Raw genomic sequence first — 17560 nt, forward strand, 5'->3', positions numbered from 1 at the left:
TATCATCTCACCACCAATTACTCATTGCCTTACGTTTTTCTTGTTGACCCACCCTCCCTCCTCAATGTGGACCACCACACATACCCAAAATCAAGCCCCACCACCACCATCAATAAAATGGCCCCATTACCTTTGCACGTGCAACACCTAAATTCACGTGCACTTGTTAACTGACATTATTTTTAATTTTTTAACAATAATGATAAAGACTCATGATGTGAGTCTCACACATATATGAGTGGATCCCATACATCATGAGTAGTGTGAATTACTTTGAAAGTTATGAAAATTCTTTAAAAAGAAAATTTCACTCACTTTTTATTTTTTAATGACTTTTCTCAAATGTTCATCTAAATAAATATATTTTTTTAATTTTTTATAAAAAAATATACTTATTTAACAAATGCCAAATAAATTCCAATTCTCAAATGTAAATTGAGCCATCATTTGAGATGGTGGCTACTTTATTTGATTTTTAAAATTTTTTTGATTATTTTAGTTCATAAAAAAAATTATGTTTAGGATAATTTATAAATTTTTTTATAGTTGAATAGATGCCTATGAAACAAAAAGTGATTGATTGATATGTATAATGTGACATTTTATCTTGTGAACTATTTAAACTTTTTTTTTTTTATCTTTATTAACTAATTTAGTCAATTTAGGTCATCCCAAACACCAATGAATGTTTAGGATTTATTTATATTTTGATTTATTAATTTTTTACGAAAAGATATATAAAAAAATAATATGATAACTTATAATAAATAATTTGCTTATTTAGGTGGTCCTCAAACCAAGCCTAAATATAATTTTCCATTTTCATAAAAAAAAAATGAGATTTATTTTTTAAACTTAATAATGTGATGCTCTATTAAAATATTTAAATCAATTCTATCTCTACAATCAAAAAAAATTATCTCATTTATTTTCTAATTATTAATCAATCATCTTATTTACATATCATTAGGTCTAAAAAGTGGTTTGTTCATCATTTTTCTATATGTGAAAGGCAAAATTCGAATTGCAAGCCATGTGTTAAGATCAAGTTGGGTCAAAAAGGCCGAGCTAGAAGAGAGCAAGACCACTTGAGCTAAGATACTTGGGAAGAATGAATGGATCACAAGTAAGTTTGGACACTGAGCTAGCCAAGGGCTCGAATTAGCAATTCGAACAATCAAAACAAGTGAGCGTATGTTTCACTAAACGTGGACTTATCCACTTTTAAAAATCATAAATCATTTTTCTATCCGTGAAAGGTAAAATTCGAGTTGCAAGCCACGTGTTAAGGTCGAGTTGGGTCAAAAAGGCTGAGCTAGAAGACTGAGCTAGCCAAGGGCTCGAATTAGCAATTCGAACAATCAAAGCAAGTGAGCGTACGTTTCATTAAACGTGGACTTATCCACTTTTAAAAATCAAAAATGTGAGACACAGTCTTTTAGAAAACGGAATAATAAAGAGAAGTGACAAAAATCTGTCAACTGTCCCAACGGTAAAAAAAGGGTCCGAATTAAAATCAATAGAAGCAAATCATATCGCACATAAACGGTACACAACAACTCACGCTCAAACTCAATATTTTTTGGTGCTTATTTCTATCACTGACCTAGGTATGAGAGAATCATCTGACTAACTACCGATTGGATTTTTAGGCGATCAAATCTAGTAGCAAAGTTTATTTGACGTTGTTACAAGATGTGATAAATTTTTCCCCACACTGTACATAAATGTCTAAAAAATATCATATATAAAGTGTTTTTGAAGTTTTTCACCAAACATTTATCTCTACATACAGACTGTTATTAGCTTGACCCATTAAGAACTTGGCATCCAAAACTTTTGATTTGAGCACAAACCATTTCAAGAGCATCATAAAATGGCAAATAATCCAGATTATAAGTTAATTATATCAGAATAAAACTCATCATTATGGAACACAATTCATCGTTCTAAAAATAAATTCTCATAAACACATCATTTTCATTACCAAAATAGTCCAGATTAGAGCGTCAATGGCTCAATAGAAACAAACGCATGCCATGAGTTGCCAAACACCATTGAAACTCTCATCTACTAAGCTTAAACCAATTCACTCTAAACCCAAATTACCCAAAAAAACCACAATAATAACTAAACTACAAATAAACTACCAAAAATAAAACCTGTGTTCTAAGTCTAAAACTCTGTAATATTTAAAAACAAACACACACACACAAAAATGTAAAACCCTAACATCTTTGTCCATATCATCAATGCTTTCAAGCAGCTTGGTCACCTCCAGAGCTAACCATGAATTGAAGCTCTTTCTTATCATAAATCTCCAGAGAAAAATCCCTCAGCATCTGTGTAGTAGTAGTGGTGGTGGCGGTGGTGGTTGAACTTGAACTTGGAGCCATTGTTGACACCTTCCCAGACTTCTCTCCACTCACACTGTTCGACACCAACCTGTAGACACCCCATTTTTGACCGTCCTCAAGACTTGGACGTCACTGTTTGAACACACGGTGATCTTCCATGTTTGTGTTCGTTTGGAGTTCCCGGAGGCCTCGGCTCGCGCGCCTTGCCTCAGGATCCCTGAACTCGACCGTTTAGTGTCTGGTTTTGCACCAAACACTTGCATCTTGCCTTTGAGAGGCAGGATGGGGCTTGTAGACCATCCCCACCCACCACCGGCAGTGGCTAGATGCCACCGGCTGGTTTTTACTGCCACCGGCAATATAGTTTGCCGGCCGGCACTCTTTGTTGCCGGTCAGCACTATTCGTTGCCGACCGGCACTCTTTTTGGCCAAGATGGCATTTTTGGCCGGCCGATTGCTGTTCATCTGCTTTTGCAGATATTTTTAGACAGCTGTATTGCTTTTGCTCCCCTCCATACACGTGTATGGAGGGATCTCCCTCTTGCAAAGCTTGTCTTGTAAGCTTTACAAGAGGCATATAGAGAGGAGCTCTCTCTAAGGCAAGGGGGGGCCTTTAGACATTTTTGAGAGAGAAAAATACAGACCAAGCTCTGGTTTTTCTAGGGTTAGGGTTAGATATACACTCTCTATCTCTCTTTCCCTCTTATTTGCACACTAGGTGTTTTGTGTCTCACTATTGCACACAAACACCTAGTGTTTCACCTTCCTCTTGGAGCTGAGGTTCTAAAGGCTTTTTCTTGAGTTTCTTGACTGGTTTGGAGCCAAAGGAGGCCATTGGAGCACCATTGTTGAAAAGGACTACAAGGGTAAGAAACTAGTCCTTTTTTCCCCCATTTTTGCATTGATTTTCCACCTGTCTTAGAGCTGTTTTTGTGATTATTGTATAACATAAAAAAGTTCTGTTTTTAAGCCCTCTTTATTGTTTATTAAGAGTGTTTTGTTGTTTGAGGGTTGTTGACCACCCTTAGGCCTCAAAAGGCCTCATTTTGAGCCATTTTGTATTAGCTCCGGGATTTTGGTGTTGAGGTCTCTTCACCACTGAAATCTTGAGGGATTTCAGTGGTGAAGATGATGCTTTGAAGTCCCAAGAAGGAGAGGGCCACCCCCTCTCCTTGTTGTCCTTGAAAAGGGCATATTTTGGCCTCTAAAGGAAGCCCATGCTTGAGTGTGTGTTGAGCATGTTTGGTTTGTTTTTCATGCTTATATATCCATAATATAACATGATTTCAAGTTGGTTTTGGAACTCCATGCATGTTTAGCATAGTTGCCATGTAATGCCTTGTTTATGCCTTAATGTGCCTTAGGTTGTTAGCCTTTGTTGGAGCATGTTTTTGGCTTAGTCTTGTGAAGATTATGTGCTTATTTTGACATGTTTTAGATCTTTCCATAAGTATTTGGGTTGATTTTGGCATGCTTGATATAGCTCCTTTGTATTTAGGCTTGTTGGCCTTGAGCATGTGCATGTGTAGCATAGCATCTTTGCATTGTTTTGGTGATTTGGAATCATTCTATATGCCATTTCAGTCCCATTTCCATGATTGTTTGATTACCTTGCATGCCTCTTTAATGTCTCATAAGCTTGTGTAGCAATGCTTCATGTTTTGGTGCCTTTGCATGCCTTTGTTTTTTGAGCCATCTAGATGCCATCTAAGTGGTCTTTTGGGCCTTATGTTATGTGCTAAAAACCTGTTTTAGGTTGCCTAATGCATGCCATGTTTGTTGTGATAAAACATGCTTCAAAGCTTCATGACTTGCCTCAAGTACTTAGACCATGCTTGCATGCATTTGCTTGTCTTGTTTGATATGATTTGGCATCATTTTATGACATGATTTCAATGCTTATGTTGAATACTAATTGCTCTTGTTTATCCCTTTCAAGTGTGCTTGAGGGTTGTTTAAATTGTGCCTAAGTGTAGGCCTTCCATCATGTGTATGTGCGCATGTGTTTTGGCTTCTTGTTTTGGTCATTATGGCCACTGTTTTAGGCCTTATTAGAGTTGCCTAATTCATGTATAAGTCCATCTTGCCATCCATTTGCATTGCCATATGTATGCTTGTATGCTTGCATAAGTGCCTTGCCATGCCATGTTGCATCCTTAGCTTGTATGCCTAGGTTGCATTGCATCTTGCATGCATTCCTTGTCCCTCGACTTGGGTGATAGGGATTGGGAGTTTTGTTTGATTGGTTTGCATACATTTGAAATCAAAGTTGCATACTTGGTTCTTTGGGCCATCACACATGGAAATGCGTGATTGGTGGTCCGAGAATCGAGGCACATGCCCCTTTGAGTCATTACAATGATAAGGGATATGGTTGATGCATACATGCCTTGAATTGTGCTGCCATGCCTTGTTTTGCCCTCTGTTGCTGTGAGTTGCAGGTCCAGCAGACTTTCTTTGCCGACCGGCAGTGTAAGGTGCTGGCCGGCAACCTTTTCTCTGCCGACAGATTCAATTTTGTGCCGATGGACATATACCAGTGCCGGTGGTGATTCCACTCAGCCGGTGGTACTCCCCAGTGCCTAGGGATGCAACCCTGAGGTTTTGACAGCCTCCAGATGAGTGAAAGAAGGAAAACAGAGGCAGCTTGCGCATGGTGGCGCGCTTCCCGAGGCGTTTTCCTATTTTAATTAATTTAGTTAATTTGTTAATTAATTAAGCAATTTGTAATATTTAATTAGTTTGCGTAGTTAATTAATTTGTAATATTTATTCGGTCCCTCCGAGCGAGGGCAAATTTGTAATAAGTGTGTGTGGGTGGTGTGTATGTCTTCCAACCCCACTTCTTTCTTCCCTTTTATTTACCTGCTTACGGTGGTAGATTAGGGCATGTTTAATTTAGCATACCTTATGCTACGCATGTGTGCATCCATGCATTTGTATTACATGCATTAGGCTCGGTACATCACGTTAATTGCATTCGTACCTCAAATCAAAAATTGAATATGTGATAATTGTGCATTTTCACATGACATGTCTAGGATTAGCCGAGCCTATCTTAGCAACATTTTGTATGCGATGCATTAGGCACTTCACATGGACTTGGATCATGCATGTTTGCTAACAAGTTCTTTGTTTTGGCACGGAGTACTATGTAAGTATTTCCGCTTTAGCATATCACATGAGTGTGAATATTGCCATGACAGCATGCTTAACATATGGCTAGATGCTTATGTGTTAAACTGTTTTGAATGCCTGTGGGTGAAGGTTGGGTTGTTTGAATCTGAAAAGCTCGTTGAAATCCGTATTTTAGCCTACTTGCGAGTAGCAAATTCCAAAGCATTTTCAAACCAAACGGATATGCAATGTTTATTTCCAAATTAGGCAATCTAGTCTATACTTGTTTGCTGTGCGCATAACATAGTAATTCTAGGCTGATAATCGGAATAAGAACACGTAAAGTTTTCAAAAACGGATATCACGGTTAGTAGAGGCCGGTCTTCGGACCGGGCGAAAGGGGGTGCTCATAGCTGACCTTCCCCGATCGTACCCAAGCTCCCGAGCCGAGACAACTCCGGTGATGACAGACACGTGGCCTTCGGCACCGAGTCATGGTTTCCTAAATTCTCCCATTTTAAAATATTTAGGTGGCGACTCTGTATCTGGCAAAGCAGTCCATGTTTGGCACTACTTTTTCAAAAATCTGTTTCTCAAAACGATTTGCCAGATTTGGACTCTTTGGTTCAGATTAAGAACCGTGACACAAATCGAGTCCGAACTGTAGCACGAGGCCCACGCGGGCGCGTCTACACAACCCCACTGGAGCTTGAACTGTTGTTCATCTTGTGAAATTAAATAAATAGATTTATGAAAAAATCAAATTATATACCAAGAACACATGCAGATAATTACAACTAAATTTCAACATAAATACACAAAATAATAAAAGGGTAAAGAAACGAAAGCTAAGCCTGCACGGTAGCAGTTTCCTTAAAACAGATTTCGCCGCCTCACAGGTCGAGTGCTTGAGGAATCCCGGCGTCTGTCTCCCAGGATACGACGGTCAAAACCAGCTATGACAGAAGCACTATCTGTCTAGCTTAGCGAACAAAACAGTGGCAGCACTCTCTCATAGTAGGAACTTTCAGGCAAACTGACTTGTGAAATGGAAGTAAAAATTTCTGTGTTTGAGACTTGACAGGAGGGTCTCAATTTATACATGTATAGGGGAGAGAGGAAGAGCCTCCAGCCTTTATGGCTGTTCATAATGCACCATTAACCTCTGCAATAAAGGCAGGAGTTACAAACTCCATTAGTGCAGGAGTTACAAACCTCATTAATGCTCTATTAAACTCTGTAATAAATGCAGGAGTTACAAACTTCATTACCTTTTTTCCATGAAGCTAACTTCATGAGGTAATTTCTCATTCAAATCTCAATGGTTTTTGGCCATTCTATCTGTGGTGTAAAGATCTCAATGCAAAGTATCTAGACCCACTTGGACCCAACTCAATAGATGGTTAGGACCCACTTTAATATTTAATTAAAGTCACCAAAAACCATTTTTTTCCAACAATCCCCCACATGAATAAAAATTGATCGAATGACTCAACAAACGGACACCGATCAACAAAAATGACTCAAAGAGATAGTGCAACGAACTAACCCCGACATCAGAGAAGGTAGCTTTTGGCTTTGAACCTCTCCCAGTGAAAACCTATCGAGTTTACTGGCTGATCAGTGAATAAGACATCTTGAACTGCTCTGCCGTTTATGTAAACTGAGACAATAGATCTCACACGGGAATTACTCCTACCACCATTCTGTTCTCACTAGTGTGCCCTGTGTGGCCCTGGACACTAGCCTGGTTCAGCGAGTGGTTTCAAAGAATCTTGGCCTGCCCAATTCTTCTAGAAACGGCCCCACTTCACACTCACATAGGTGACTCTACTTGAGTATCCTGCAATACTCAGCTCAACAGCTTAACACATTAGAGTCATTAAAAGCTCAGCTTAACCTCTACACTTGCAGGTATCACTGATAGAAGGAATGGCTGGAGGTTTAACCTCCTCAGTGACATACCACCGTTACACGCAATTAGGTTGTCCCATTGAACCTAGATCTTGGGATCTCCAGTCAACTAGGTTGGGTTTCCATTCCGGTAACTTCCAAAGGCCTCAACTTCATTCCTTTTGACGACGTTTCTACTAACTCTCGAGTTAACCCTTTGGTTAGCGGATCCGCAATGTTGTCCTTAGACTTTACATAGTCTAGAGAGACAACTCCATTCGAGAGTAGTTGTCGTATGGAATTATGTCTACGACGGATATGTCTAGACTTTCCATTATACATATTACTCTATGCCCTACCAATTGCAAATTGACAATCACAATTAATACAAATAGCTGGCACAGGTTTAGACTAACGTGGAATATCTTCAATGAAATGGCGAAGCCATTCAGCTTTTCCCGTTGCTTTATCAAAAGCAATAAACTCTGATTCCATCGTAGATCTAGATATACACATTTTCTTGGAAGATTTCCAAGACACGGCTGCCCCACCAAGACAGAACACAAATCCACTAGTGGACTTTGAGTCTTTTATATCTGATATCCAATTGGCGTCACTATAGCCTTCAAGCACTGCTGGATATCGAGTGTAATGCAGCCCATAATCCCGAGTGCAGCGTAAATACCTTAACCCGCACAATGCCCTTCCAATGAGAAGCATCGGGATTACTTGTGTATCTACTAAGCCTGCTAACCGAGTAAGTTATATCCGGCTTAGTACAACTCATCAGATACATTGAACTTCCAATTACCCGAGAATATTCTAACTGAGAGACACTCTCTTTATTATTCTTGGTAAAATGTAGACTTAAGTCTACAGGTGTCGATGACACACTCGTATCTGATCCACTAAACTTCTCAAGTATCTTATCAACATAATGAGACTGAGATAGTACAATTCCGTAAGAGATTCTGGTAATCTTAATTCCCAGAATAACATCTGCAATGCCCATATCCTTCATGTCAAATTTAACAACTTCTTGGTAGTTTTGATCATTTCATCATTACTACCTATAATGAGCATATCATCAACATATAGACACAAAATGACATAACCTCCGTCAGTGTCTTTGACATAAACACACTTGCCACAATCGTTAATTCTAAACCCATTTGACAACATTACGTTGTCAAACTTCTCATGCCATTGTTTAGGCGCTTGCTTCAAACCATACAATGATTTGACAAGTTTGCAAACTTTCTTGCTTTGTCCTGGAGCTGAAAACCCCTCGGGTTGCTCCATGTAGATTTCTTCATTCAAATCCCCATTTAAGAAAGCTGTCTTTACATCCATCTGGTGTATCTCTAGATTGCGCAAAGCTACTAACGCAATCACTATACGAATGGATGTTATCCTAATTACAGGTGAGTACGTATCAAAGTAATCCAGGCCTTCTCGTTGCCTGTACCCTTTGATAACGAGCCTCACCTTATACTTGTCAATTGACCCACCGACCTTCATCTTTCTTTTAAAAATCCATTTGCAGCCTAAAGGCTTGCAACCTGGAGGTAAATCTACCAACTCCCAGGTGTGGTTCTGTAAGATGGAGTCAATTTCACTTTTACTAGCTTCTTTCCATAAGGGACTTTCTGGTGAAGTCACCGCTTCATGAAAAGTTCGAGGTTCTCCCTCTAACATATAAGTCAAGAAGTCCGGGCCAAAAGACTTTGCAGTCCTTGCCCTCTTACTCTTTCTTGGCTCATCTATCTCCTCAACTTGATTATCTAAGTGATCATCTGTTTGATCAGCTATGTGATCATTGTCACTTTCAACCTCTTTCATGGAACTCAGAATTTTCAAAGAAAGATGCATTTCTTGATTCCATGATAGTATTCTTGTGTATATCTAGAATAGCAGACTGAACCACAAGAAATCGATATACACTACTAAATTGTGCACAACCGTTGAATACAAAGTCAACGGATTTTTAGGCTTATCCTAACCCTCTTGGGTATAAATATTCCCGCCTTTTGCATGACACCCCCACATTTGTAGAATTTAAACAAAGTCTTTTGACCTTTTCCAAAAATTCATACAGGGTCTTTAAAAAATTCCTTGTGTCACAATGATTAAGAAACTCTCAAAATCATATCACAGTAAATACATTCCCAGAATGTCATCAACCGAATTAGGCACCCAAATATATTTGATCCAACCTATCACTCTGAAGCCAATAGTCTTACTATTAGGAAACACAAATCCAGTGTTCAATAGTCTACTATATGGAACTTCATAACATGGCCAGTAGTCTTATCACTAGGAATCACTAATTTCTCAACATGTGGTCAGTAAACTTTCTACTACTAGGAATCACAATGTCTTAACCTGTGATCAGTAGTCACTTTACTACTAGGAATCACAACGTCCTAACATAGGATCAATAGACTCTTTCATTACTCGAAATTAGCATGTCTTGACATATGATCAGTAGCCTCTCTACTACTAGGAACCATCATGTCTTGACATGTGATCAGTAATCTGTTCACTACTAGGAACCACAATCTCATAACTGTGTAGCCAGTGGTCTAACACCTCCTAGGAACCACCAGTTTTCTATCTCTGTGATCAGTGATCTTATACTCACTAGGAGCCACCAATTTAAGAATATATTTGGAGTTTAAAAATCCAAAAAATGTTCACCCACTATAATAGGTTGTCTCATCTTTGCTTTCAAGCAAAGTCACATAGCACTCATATATACTATAATTGACACAAGGATAACATACTAATTGCCTCTGATTAATTCAGAAATGTTATCATGCAATCTTATGATTTCCTTTAATCACACTAGATCTCTCTAGATCATCTTTTAAGAATCTCGCAAGGCTTAACGTTGTCAGGTGGAACAATATTTCTGTTTGTCACATTTTGAAGCCATTTCTGAAACATCACAACAGAATTTCACTTCTGTGATTCCAGAAATTAAACTTAACTCTTAGAAAATCCCTCAGATGGAAATTTAATTCAAAACTAGTCTCACCATTTAACCTAGAATCGAACATGGTTAGGAATGTTCCCAGGAAGACTGGAGGGTCACATCGGTCCCACTTAAAACCCAGTTAACCTTTTGACAAAACATCCAAGAGCATGTTGACTCCTAGTCCATGGGAAACAATTTTAAAATTAAGATTTCTAGGGGATAAACCAGGTTATAACAAACCAATTTCCAAGCAAATAAAATTTGCTACCAGAATTATACCACTCATAAAAGTTAACCGGTACTCCCGGAACTGAGCCCATGATTTCTGAATAAAAATCAGAGATATTTTAGCTAATGCTAAAATTTGATTTCTTTTCTCAAAACCACAACACTTTGGAAATAACCAAAGACTTTCTCCAACCACGGTTTTTCAACACTTTGGGAATAAAATGATTAAACCAAAGACTTCCTCAAACTCCAAAAGTTTGAAACTAAATCCGTCTTAGTTGTCATTTCTGAACAAATAAGAACTACTCTTTAGCTAAGGCTAAACACTTTGGTTTCTATTCCAGAAAACCAAACCAAGTTCCAAACTTACAAGCAATTTAAAAATTGCTACAACCAAATACATGCATATAAAATGCTTCTAATAATATAAGCAAATAAAACTTGCTGCTTCAAATTGGTAAACAAACCAACTAAATCTCTGAAGCCCTCTTGGCTGTTGCTCTCTAGCAAACTCAAACCTTAAGACACTTTAGCTGAAGCCCTCTGGCAAACTGTAGCCCTCCGTCTAATGCATTCTTTGCAAACTTCAAATGTTCTCATGCTCTCTAGTAGAAAATGAAGCCCTCTTGCTAAAATGAAGCCTACTGGCTTTGCTCAACTCATGCCCTCTGGCAAAAAATTTCTTCAAATATAAAGGAAAAATAAACCAATCCAATTGAGGATTATAAGTAGTCCATACAATTCCTTTCTACGCTTAGGTACTCCTACAAAGAGAGTTAGTAGCAAACGACAACATAATATAAAGCAATTAATCTAAAGCAATTGTACATACAATCAGATATTATTTAACCTTCTAGCAAATCATAGAATAGCAAAATAACTAAGGAATTAAGATACTATACAAGTTACAAAACCTTATAACTTCTACATAAATTACAAAACTTTAATTCATCCAATTAAATCACACACTATTCATGGAAATAAATACACAAGTACAAACCTTAAAATTTATGATCTCAAATACTCAAATTAAATTTATTGCCATGAGTTATAAAAGAATTATTAAATAATTGTTAAAAACCAATAACCATTTAGCAATTAACATGGAAAAAAAATCTAAAGATTAAATCATGTAAGAAAACTAAAAGCAATAAACTAAATAACATGTCAAAACTTGCAACATCCATAAATTATATTTTATAACCTTAAAATTCATGCGAAACATAGTAGGGGAATGATGAATCATACGTATAAAATAAGATCGTACTAATATAATTAAGTATGCAAATTATGATAGAGCATTCTAATTAAACTAAGCAATTAGAGAATAACATTGCATAATTTACAATCATTGAATTTTCAAAGGAAAAACAAATAGTGGACTTTCTCTTTAGTACAAGCAGTCTACTTAAATAACAGAAGCAATAGCATGTAATACATCTAAAACACACATGGATCTATTCACTAGCAAACACAAAAATATTAATTTACTTAGAAGGATGAATCAGTGCAAGAAGGCATGAAAATAGTTTTATGTGCGTGCAAAGAAGCAAAATCATGAACTGGCAATTAACCGACAGAAAAAGAAACAATGGCCGATTCATGTAAATTACTTGAATCTCTAAACATGCAAATTTATATTTTGTATCATTGAAACAGTGAGCAACTCCGCAATAGTTCCTAGTAACTTCATACAAAGCTAACATAATTGTCTATATAAATCTATTCGATTAATTTCATAGAAAATATATATAAATCTGTTTTAAGCTTGTTGTTCATCTTGTGAAATTAAATAAATAGATTTATGAAAAAATCAAACTATATACCAAGAACACATGCAGATAATTACAACTAAATTTCAACATAAATACACAAAATAATAAAAGGGTAAAGAAACGAAACCGAAGCCTGCACGGTAGCAGTTTCCTTAAAACAGATTTCGCCGCCTCACAGGTCGAGTGCTTGAGGAATCCCGACGTCTGTCTCCCAGGATATGACGGTCAAAACCAGCTACGACAGAAGCACTATCTGTCTAGCTTAGCGAACAAAACAGTGGCGGCACTCTCTCATAGTAGGAACTTTTAGGCAAGCTGACTTGTGAAATGGAAGTAAAAATTTCTGTGTTTGAGACTTGACAGGAGAGTCTTAATTTATACATGTATAGGGGAGAGAGGAAGAGAAGAAGAGCCTCCAGCCTTTATGGCTGTTCATAATGCACCATTAACCTCTGCAATAAAGGCAGGAGTTACAAACCCCATTAATGCAGGAGTTACAAACCCCATTAATGCTCTATTAAACTCTGTAATAAATGCAGGAGTTACAAACTTCATTACCTTTTTTCCATGAAGCTAACTTCATGAGGTAATTTCTCATTCAAATCTCAATGGTTTTTGGCCATTCTATCTGTGGTGTAAAAATCTCAATGCAAAGTATCTAGACCCACTTGGACCCAACTCAATAGATGGTTGGGACCCACTTTAATATTTAATTAAAGTCACCAAAAACCATTTTTTTCCAACATGAACTTCACCACCGCCGCCGCTGCCGATGGAGACACCAAAACTAAGTCTGGGTTGCATTGCAGATACATAATTTGAAACAAGTCTGGCCGAGACATTGAACATAGGCATTGCTCTAGCCGGAATGGACCATATCTGAGGCTGATTCAAAGGTCCAGCAATGGCGGTTCCGGGTGGTGGAATCATGAAAAAAACATTCGGCGGAGCTCCACCGCCGGCTACCGCCCACACCGACAATAGTCGTTGCGGCGTCATGGTCGTGACCAGAGCGAAATTCGACAGAGCCGGAGCCGGAGCCGAGTCTCTCACGTCGATGAACTCACTACTGCAAGCCCTCTTGCGCTTCTTTTTGGCGGCTTGGGCTTCGGTGGTGGTTGGCGGTGTGGTGGGAAGCTTCAGACTGCCGTTGACGGAGACGGCGATGGCTGGGATGGTGCCAGTTCCCGTGGCTTCAAAGATGGCTAGCTCGGCTCGCTCGAGAAGCCATTTAACGGTCTCGCCGTCGGACTTGTGGCCGAGCTCTCGAGTCAATTGGAAGATTCTTGCGGCGCAAGCCGCAGGTGTTCGGATTCTCCGGCCACGACCCTCCACCTTGGTGTGGCGGTCCTTGGTTGCGGACCTCTTGATCTTCCCCACCTTTGATTTCTCAATCATCTGGTTCGATTGATTTGATATCGGGACGACCCCAACTGTGATTGATCCTTCTAGCTCCAAATCAGTGGGCTCATCCTTCAACGACGGAATAACAATCGGCGGCGTAACCTCTGTGATAGTAAATTCCGATGAGTTTCCCAACAATGGATCAGACGGTACAATCTTCGTCGTTTCATCAATGCTTTGTATCTCAATCGACGCCATGTTTTCCAATCTGATAAAAAACAACCAAAAAAAAATTAATCCAAACCCAGAAAAAAATTACAGAGACTAAAATTGAATATAAAAGAAAAGATAATTAAAATTAAAAAAAAAAAGTAAAAAGAGAGAGGAGGGATTGACTGGGACGAACCAAACCCTAGACGAGGAGCCCAACGAAGATTGTACCGTCTGATCCATTTTTGGGGGACTCATCGGAATTTACTATCACGGAGGTTACGTCGCCGATTGTTGTTCCGTCGTTGAAGGATGAGCCCACTGATTCGAAGCTAGAAGGATCAATCACAGTTGGGGTCGTCCCGATATCAAATCAATCGAACCAGATGATTGAGAAATCAAAGGTGGGGAAGATCAAGAGATCCGCCACCAAGGACCGCCACACCAAGGTGGAGGGTCGTGGCCAGAGAATCCGAATACCGGCGGCTTGCGCCGCGAGAATCTTCCAATTGACTTGAGAGCTTGGCCACAAGTCCGACGGCGAGATCGTTAAATGGCTTCTCGAGCGAGCCGAGCCAGCCACCTTTGAAGCCACCGGAATTGGCACCGTTCCAGCCATCGCCGTCTCCGTCAACGGCAGTCTGAAGATTCCCACCATGCCGCCGACCACCACTGAAGCCCAAGCCGCCAAAAAGAAGCGCAAGAGGGCTTGCACTAGCGAGTTCATCGACGTGAACGACTCGGCTTCGGCTCCGGCTCCGTCGAATTTCCCTCCGGTCACGACCATGACGCCGCAATGACGGTTGCCGGTGTGGCGCGGTAGGGACCCTCAAACTGCTCTTTATATAGAGAGGAGAGAGAAGGAAATCAATGGCTGGTGAGGCTAGTGCTAGTTGTGGGCTTGTTTGATGGTGATACGTGGCGGGTTTACCATGAATGGGATTTGGCTTTAATTTGGTCAATGCTGGTTTGATTTCTCCCGATAAATAGTATTTATTATTTTGGTGGGGTCGGTTGGAGAGATTTGGAAAAATAAATCAAACTACTAAAAGTGCAAAATAGAGTGTTTTGGAAAATTGGTAAAAAGTTAATTTTTTGACTTTTTTTTAGTTTGTTTTATTTTTTTATGAGTAAAAAATATGAGAGGTGATGTGACCTAAAATAGGTAAAAAGTTAAAAGCTAAGTAAAAAGCTATTTCCCAAAAGACCCCAATATTTATCCATGTAAAATTCCATATAGCAAGATAATTAGAACTGGTATAAAATAAATTAAAAAATTAATAAAATAAAATTTCACGTTTAACATATGATTTTTTTTTGTAAAATTATGAAAAATTAAAAATTAATTCCAAACGAGACTTTTTTAATTAGATAAAAATAATTAAAAAGTTAAAAAATCAGGCTAAAAAATTATTGTCAAACGAAGGCTAAATCTAAAGGTAATTAGTAAAATAAATCTTAAATTTTGACTATTATAAAAAGAAAAATTAAAATAATTTTTAATTTTTAATTTTTAATTTTTAATTTTTAATTTTTAATTTTTAATTTTTAATTTTTAATTTAAATTTAATTTTTTTTTATTTATTTTCAATCTAATTCATCACTTGAGTAAAACTAACACAAAAATAATATTTTAGCTATCAAAATTCATGGAAAAATTACCATTAAGTTAGAATTTCAAAAATTAGTAAACATTAGTGAAAAAAATTATGATTTTAATTTATAACATTTATTATTTTTTTTTGTAAAAATTAATTCTCCTAAATTCAATGTAAGGATATATAAAATGTCTAAAATATATTTTTTATTTACTTTAATGATTAAAATATTTTTTTCCCTGTTTTTACCTAGCAAAAATAGGAAGGTAGTTTAGATTGAAAATACATAAAAATTTTGATTTAAATTAATAAAATTAAAAACTCATGATTTATTTTGTGACAATAGCCATACACCGAGATTTTTTTTTTTTTTGAAATTACCCCTAAATCTAATTATAAATTTAACCACATAATTTTATTTTATTTTTTTGAAGTGTATGTAGATTAAATGGATCTGAAAAGTTAAAAAAAAAAATGATTAAAATATTAAAAAAATCATTGAAAAAAAATATATCAATTAAAAACTTATAAAATTGTTTATGAAAGGTGGTGAGACTTCACTATAGAACTGTTTTATTCAGATTGTTTTAATTTTAGTTTGAGCTATGCTGGTGCACAAAAAGAGTATTGTCACAAAATGCACAATTGTCTTACATGAGAGTGGGGCTACACATGTAGAGTCCATGTGGGCTCCACCCTTATGTGAGAAAGTTGTACATTCTGTGCACAATATTCTCTATGCACTTAGTCCAAGTTTGTTTGGCTCCATAAGGTAAAGATGATTGAAAGTATGGTGAGATTAAGTGAAAAAATTATTAGTGTGGTAGCATTATGTTGGAGATATAGAATAAAAAGTGTTTGTTTGTACACTACCGGATTAGTAATACTATAAATAGTATTAATTTATAAAATTAATAATTTTTTAATTTTCAGTATTTTTTTAATATTATAATTATTTTTTGTTCTAAAAAATATAAATTTTTGCTTAAAAATCATTTAAAAATTCAGCAATCTCCTCTCTCAATTTCTAATCCCAACCATTTCATAGCTTTGTTAGTCCTATCACATGGGGGATTACTAGTCCAAGGGAATAATTAATTCCCTCACTCGTGTACCCAATCAAACACTCTTTAAGTGGGTCCTACGAATTATTAGTCCAATTCTCCTTCCTAAAGAGTCAAACAAACATAACCTAATATTTATTTTTTTGAACTGACATAACCTAGTATTCTCTTTTGGTTTTTTTAGCAATGTTAAAGGATTTAGGAAAAAAAAAAAATCAAAACAACATAGAGCAATGAATGGTTGAGATTAATTATGTGTGTAGGTTTCAATATACATTTATTATATCTAGGTCACACTTCTACTTTCTGATTAAATTTTTGAGATATTTTTTATTGTCTTTCTATTTTTATATTTTTTTATTTATTACTAGTTGTGTAGTTAAATTTGTATCTATAAAATTATTGGATAATAAAACTCTTATATATATTTATATATTTTCCGTTTGAGTTGTGACAAATAAATAGTTTTTTATCATATTTTTATTATTTACAATGAAAGTGTGGCTTACACATGATCATGGTGAAGGTCTCAATATCATTTTGAGTAGATAATAAAAAAAAAATGCAATAGATTGTGTCTCTAAGCGTACTGTCTGTGTTTTTCTTAATCCAATAGCATTTCTTAACAACGAATTACAATATTTAAATTTTTTTTTTAATAATAATTTGATTGCGTTAATCAGCTATCTAAATTATAAAACAATATCTTTTCAAGGTGGGTAACTTAACATAAAAAAGACAACATTTTAAGTAATATATTTAACCTTTCTTATTGCGATAAAAATGATCTTAAAATCAGAATGTATCCCTTAACAAGACCCAAAAACTTCAACATGTAGGTGAATCATTTTTGTTCTCTTTGTATAAGGGAATTAAAAACAAGATGAAGATAATCAATTTGTTGTGACTAATAAAATGCCAAATATTGTTGCTAATGTAATAATTTTTCTCATCTTATAGTCAAATTGATTTCGAAATCAAATATTTTCGTTATT

General features: G+C 36.7%; 1 protein-coding gene and 1 pseudogene across 1 annotated transcript; one reads left to right on the forward strand and one right to left on the reverse strand.

Annotated features, from left to right (window-relative positions):
• Positions 1-2227: 2227 nt before the first annotated feature.
• LOC114272292 (transcription factor TCP19) lies at positions 2228-13951 on the reverse strand. Its single transcript, XM_082884983.1, has 2 exons — positions 13080-13951; positions 2228-2445 (listed from the first exon to the last, which is right to left on the reverse strand). Exons 1-2 carry the CDS (start codon positions 13949-13951, stop codon positions 2259-2261), a joined length of 1059 nt encoding a protein of 352 aa, XP_082741109.1. The 3' UTR covers positions 2228-2258.
• A 124-nt stretch (positions 13952-14075) lies between these two features.
• Positions 14076-14703, forward strand: LOC114272502 (transcription factor TCP19-like; annotated as a pseudogene).
• Positions 14704-17560: the final 2857 nt, after the last annotated feature.

Source organism: Camellia sinensis, chromosome 8 (genome assembly GCF_055761805.1).
Source record: "Camellia sinensis isolate YWXY chromosome 8, ASM5576180v1, whole genome shotgun sequence".
In the NCBI taxonomy this organism is placed as follows: domain Eukaryota; kingdom Viridiplantae; phylum Streptophyta; class Magnoliopsida; order Ericales; family Theaceae; genus Camellia; species Camellia sinensis.

Coding starts and splice junctions, on each gene's coding strand:
- LOC114272292 (XM_082884983.1), bottom strand. CDS start 13,951: ATGGCGTCGATTGAGATACAAAGCATTGATGAAACGACGAAGATTGTA. Junction 2,446..13,079: donor GTTCATGTTGGAAAAAAATG/GTTTTTGGTGAC, acceptor GGGTGTCTACAG/GTTGGTGTCGAACAGTGTGA.